This window comes from Alligator sinensis, unplaced genomic scaffold (assembly GCF_000455745.1).
Source record: "Alligator sinensis unplaced genomic scaffold, ASM45574v1 scaffold78_1, whole genome shotgun sequence".
In the NCBI taxonomy this organism is placed as follows: Eukaryota; Metazoa; Chordata; order Crocodylia; family Alligatoridae; genus Alligator; species Alligator sinensis.
In genome coordinates, this window is record NW_005842171.1 from 1,572,130 (window position 1) to 1,578,029 (window position 5,900).

At 48.1% G+C, this 5,900-nt stretch overlaps 1 protein-coding gene across 1 annotated transcript; it reads left to right on the forward strand.

Annotated features, from left to right (window-relative positions):
• Positions 1–369: 369 nt before the first annotated feature.
• Positions 370–1,719, forward strand: LOC102388694 (protein BTG1-like). The gene is made up of 2 exons (XM_006025875.3): positions 370–588; positions 766–1,719. The coding sequence occupies exons 1-2, from the start codon at positions 471–473 to the stop codon at positions 1,113–1,115; spliced, it is 468 nt and encodes a 155-aa protein (XP_006025937.1). The 5' UTR covers positions 370–470; the 3' UTR covers positions 1,116–1,719.
• The last annotated feature ends 4,181 nt before the right edge of the window (positions 1,720–5,900 follow it).

Here is a 5,900-nt window from a genome sequence, read left to right on the forward strand (position 1 = left end):
CGCGGGAACAGGGCCGTCACCTGACACGCGTTAAACTTGCCCGTGCTGCGTCCGTCACCTTCGCCTCCCCAGCCAGCACCCAGGGCCGTGTCCAGCCCGAGGCGACCCCGGCAGCCCCTGCAGGGCTGCACCGGCTCACACGAGCCTCACCCCCCGGCCACGAGCCCGGCGCTTCACCGCCAGCCAATCACGTCGCCGGGCGTTGGGGGCCGCCCCCTCGACAAACATCCAAGTCAGGCGAGACCGCCACAAATGCCGCGCCTACCCCGTCCCGGTCAATCAGCAGGAGCGGCGCTGGCTGCCTTTCCCCGGCGCTCGACCAATCGGGGGGCAGGCCGGGCCTGTGTGACGCAGGAGGCGTGGAGCTGTGCTGTTGGGCGCGCGCAGCCACGCCCCGGGGCAGCTGTTTACCCGGGCTCCGGCGGCGGCGGGAGAGGCGCTGGCTGCGGGTCCAGCGTAGGGGCCGGGCCATGAAGGCGGAGATCTCCACGGCCGCGGGCTTCATCACCCGCCTGCTGCGCAGCCCCGGAGGCATCGGCGACGAGCAGCTGCGCTGCTTCGGGGACTGCCTACAGGAGGCGCTGCGAGGTGAGGCGCAGCCGGGACCCTCAGCTGCCCTGGGCGGGCTTGCCCGCCCCCGCGGTGCCTGTCGTGCTGCCCCCAAGTGCGAGCGAGCAATTCACCGCCGTCCCGTCCGCTGCGCGGGGGCGGGACGCCAGGGTCCCGCGCGGTAACGCTTCTCCTTTCTCTTTGTGCCTCGCACAGACCATTACAGGCACCACTGGTTCCCCCAGATGCCCTCCAAAGGCTCCGGGTACCGCTGCATTAGGATCAACCACAAGATGGACCCACTGATAGGCAAGGCGGCAGGTAGGATTGGACTCAGCCACCAGAGACTCTTCCAGCTCTTACCCAGTGAATTAACACTTTGGGTGGATCCCTTTGAGGTGTCCTACCGAATAGGTGAAGATGGGTCCATCTGTGTCCTCTATGAAAGCCCCCCACCTGGCATGAAGTCGGCCAGAGCACTGGAGTGCCGGAGCCGCTGTAAAGAGTGGAGAATTGGCAGATCCAGCCCTTCCAAGAATTACAACATAATGACTGTTTCTAGTTAAAAATTAACCTTCCGGGTACAATGATGTATGTATGTATTCCACTTTCATAATGGAGTTAGATGATGTAATTGAGTGGTTGATTTTCACTCCCTAGCCATTAAAGTTGTAGTAGTACTGCCAAGTTCTTTGTGGCCCGGGGCTAATGTCATAAAGCAGGTTTTTAAACTGCACATAACTTTTTGAATTGTAAACTGTAAATGAAATGTACAGTCAGCTGATTGTTTTACAAATTTATATTAAACCTTCTTGGCTGTTTGTAATAAAGAAATACCATGGCACTCTTTACAATGGGTATTAGTTTAAAATAGCATCCCCAGATGCCTGTATGTACTGAGCAATAACTTCAGCAAGTTAAAAAAAAAAAAAGCACAGCTCTAATTAACTGCAAGTATAAACCTCTACAGTGACTTGCCTGTACACACTTTTTCTCAGGGTCATATAAATACAGCTGCAAGGCACAGGTGACTATGGCTTTTTAACTACACATTTATTTCAGTACCAAGTTCCAATACATCCAAGCAGCTTTCAAGAAAAGAACTGGGGAAATGGGTTCCTTGTAACTGTAAACACTTCCTTGACATAAAATAAAGAATTGGACGAAGAATTCTGCTTGTTTGGCTTCTTTTTCAAAACTTTTCTCCCTATTCTCTGCAAGTAAAGTGTTTCGAAAGATTGCTTTTGTAAGGCCTGTGAATCATAACAGGAAAAATGAGCCTATGAAGAAGGGTGACGGCACCTGAAAGCTTGCCAAGAACTTTTTTCCAACTACTCAGTCTAATAAAAAATATCACATCTACTCAAAGAACCTTGCCTGCCTATGTCCTTAGACCAACACAGCTACAAGCAAAAACCCTTTATAAATATACAAGAATTCATAACATTAAGATACTATTTATTTTCATTGTAATATGTGATCATTCATTTCAGCATGTTTAAAACTATCAGACATAATGTGATTGTGCCCACCTGGTCTCGAGGAGGCACTCACACACCATCGTGGCACATGCAACCCGGTGTTGGCTGCTGTATGAGTTCCACCGATCTCTGAAACAGTCCGCGATCACCTCAAGAGAAGTCCAGAGACTCGCCTGCCATGACTTTGATCTTTCTTTCAGTGGTGGGCTCTCTTCCTGTGGACTCTCTCCAATCAGCTGCACCTCGTGGTGGGTATCCATGGGGCTCTACCTCCCTTACACCCCATCCATGCGCCAGCCTCCAGGATGGCCACTCATTGTTAGTGCGGCTTGCCTTTCAGTGTCATCTCTCATAGTATCATAGAACTTAGGGTCAGAAGAGATCTAAACAGATCATCAGGTCCAACCCCTTGCCCTGGGAAGGAATGGATGCCAGGATCATATCACCTCAGCCAACTATCTGTCCCGCCTCCTCTTGAAGACCCCCAAGGTAGGAGAGAGTACCATCTCACTTGGGAGCCCATTCCAGAGCCTGGCAGCCCTAACTGTAAACTAATGTCTCCTGATGTCCAGCCTGAACCTTATCTCTGGTTGGTGCCCGGGGGAACAGAGCCTCCCCCAATTCCAGCTGGTCCCCCCACTAGTGAGTTTGTAAATGGCCATCAGATCCCCTCTCAGCCTTCTCTTGTGGAGGCTGAATAGGTTCAGGCCTTTAGCCTCTCTTCATAGGGCCTGCCCTGCTGCCCCTTGACCATGTGAGTGGCCCTCCTCTGGACCCTCTCAATGCTAGCCACATCCCTCTTGGATTGCGGTGCCCAGAACTGGACGCAGTACTCCAACTGTGGCCTGACCAATGCTGCACAGAGGGGAAGAAGGATCACTCCCCTGGACCTGCTTGCGATGCATCTGTAGATGCACAACAAGGTGCAGTTAGCCTTACTGACTGCTTCCTCGCATTGGTGGCTCGTGTCTTTCTTGGAGTCAGCATTGACTCCAAGATCCCTTTCTGCCACCGTGTTGACAAGAAGGGTGTTCCCCAGCATATACGTATGTTGCTGGTTTCTTTTCCCTAGATGCAGTACCTTGCACTTGTCTGCTTTGAATTCTATCCTATTTTCATCCGCCCACCTCTGTAATTTGTCTAGATCTACCTCCCCTGCTGGGCCCTTGCAGATGTGCTCCTTGATAATTTTCTCAAAGGTCTTCCCAAGGACTGAGGTAAGACTGACTGGCCTATAATTGTTTTCTCCCCTTCTTGTAAATGGGGAACACATTGGCCCTTTTCCAATCCTCTGGTACCTGGCCAATGGCCCATGAGTGCTCATAGAGGCATGCCAGGGGCCCCACTATGACCCCTGCCAATTCCCTCAGCACCCTCGAGTGAAGAGCATCTGGACCTACTGATTTAAACATGTCCAGCCCCTCCAAAAGTTCCCTAACTAGGTTGTCCCTGACCCTAGGCATAGTGGTGCCTCCCTTGGATCTGTCCACAATTCTAGTGGGGGAGATGTCCCAGTCCCTGTTCAGATATATGGAGGCAAAGAATTTGTTAAAGAGGTCAGTTTTTTCATTTGCCGCAGTTACCAGATTGCCAAGCCTATCCTGTAGGGGCCTCACATTACCCGGTGCTGCCTTCTTACTTCCTATATATTTGAAAAATGACTTTTTATTATCCTTAATTCTGGTTGCTAGACCTAGCTCATTCTCTGCCTTGGCCTTCCTAACAGCCTCCCTGCAGTCCCGAGCAATGGAGGTGTAATCCTCCTTGATGATAGCCCCTTGCTTCCACTGTTTGTACGCCTCCTTTTTTGCCCTCAGGCATCCCTGGATGCCTTTGCCGAGTCATGGGGGCTTCTTAGTACTCCTGCCCTCCTTGATGTGCATTGGGACTGACTCCCTTTGAGCTTGGACGATCATCTCCTTGAGGAACAACCACTCGTCTTGGACTCCCATCTCATTGAACCCCAATGCCTCTCCTACTAACCTTCTTAGCTTACAGAAGTCGGCTCTCCTGAAGTCAAGGACCTCTGCCTTGCTGCTTGCTTTCACCACCCTGTGCTGGATAGTGAATTCCAGCAGGCAATGATCACTGTCGCCCAGGTGGTCGAGTACCCGTAGACCCTTCACCAGGCCGTCGCCTGTGGCAAGGACCAAGTCCAGCAAGGCATGTCCCTGGTGGGCTATGCAACTCCTGGGTTAGGTGAAGGTCCTGTATCCCAGCTAGGAACCTACATGAATGGTCGGGCCTGGGTGACTGCTCCTCCCAGCAGATGTCTGGGTAGTTTAGGTCACCCATGACAACCACATTTTTTTCATCTTAGAAAGAACGGTATGGTTCTTTTAGTATATCAATTGCCAATAACCTCAAAATTATTTCATCCATTAATGTTTTGCAAAATGCTTCAAAGCTACACTCCAGAAATTATATAGGTAGGACACACATGACTCAGAAAGGGAAAGATTTTATGCTTCTGGGTGTTTAGATGTGAAATTGGAAATGGGAATTTTCAGTTGGTTATAACAATCAAACATCCTTAAGCAGAGGGTAAGGTGGTGTGTTCACATTTAATTCAGAAGGAAATGTTACATTTTAACAATCTACTCTTCCCACTTCTTCCATACTATTTGTAGTATGCTTTTTTTCTTCAATTTTTTAGTTACGAAATACACAAAATACTTTAGAATACATTTAATTGATAATTGAAAACTACCTAAATAACCAATAATTAAGAATAGGCTAGCAATCAGAGTTTACTACACAAGAGATTTTGGTTTCAGTGCTTCAGTAAAAGATACAGTTCTAGGGTGCTGTGATTTTATTTTTTAGTCAAACCATGAATATTAACAAAACAATGGAGAACTTTATTTAGTTGAATATCCATGTTTTTAGTGCCCTGTACCAGATCACGATTATGTGCTCAGTGAAAGAGAGCTTTGTCTGCTGCTAACATGTCAGCAGTAAACCTTGCAAAATGTCTCATTAACATGGTAAAACATGCAGCTGAGGGAGCAAGTCTGGGCAAACTGGAAGTGGAACTTTTAACTCAAATGAAAAAGGTATTCATTTTTGTCATGGAAAACTTAGTGGGCATTGTAAATGCTTTTCACCTCAGGCTTAAGTTGGTGACAGTGTCAGCTTCTGTTAAACTGAACAGAATGCACTATTAACCTTTTAAATATTAAAATATCACGATGTAAAATTATCTCTTGTTTCTATGTTTCTGCTAACTCATCATTAACAATCCCTCGCAGTTGAGTATGATTGTTTTCCATGATTGTTTTATCTGTGGGTCCAAAGATGGCTGACAAGACCTATCTGGGATCAACAGACTCTGTTGCAACTTGGGCACACGTTTCCATGTGCAGTGGGTGGCTCTGGGTTCTTAGTTTGGTCTACAACATGCTGTTTCTGCTGCTCATATTTTTCCATCTCCTGTTGTCGTAAGGTTTCAAAGTACTGAGATCCATGCAGCAGACTTCCTCATTTAGAGTAGTCCTGGCCAATAATTTCCCACAAGTTGATATTGATGTAGCATTTTTTTCAAGCTGGCCTTGAGGATGTCCCTGAAGCACTTTCTCTGCCCTCTTCTTGAGTGTACGACTTGAATGAGCTGGGAGAATAAAGCTTGTTTTGGGGAGTGTGGAGTTGAACATTCAAATGATGTGGCTGGCATAGTAAGCTTGATATCAGATGATCATTATACTCATAGCATTTGCTTGCAGAGGACACTAATGTTATTTTCCCACTGGATTTGAAGGATCTTCTGCAGGCAGTGTTTATAGTACTTCTTCAGCAACTTGAGGTGTCTCCTGTACCTGTTCCACATCTCAGCTCCCTACAATAAGGTTGGGGATCACAACTGCTTAATAA

Bases quoted from the DNA above. Each gene is read 5' to 3' on its own strand.
- LOC102388694 (XM_006025875.3), top strand. From the start codon at position 471: ATGAAGGCGGAGATCTCCACGGCCGCGGGCTTCATCACCCGCCTGCTG. The intron at 589-765 runs GTGAGGCGCAGC...TGCCTCGCACAG, and splicing joins CCTACAGGAGGCGCTGCGAG to ACCATTACAGGCACCACTGG.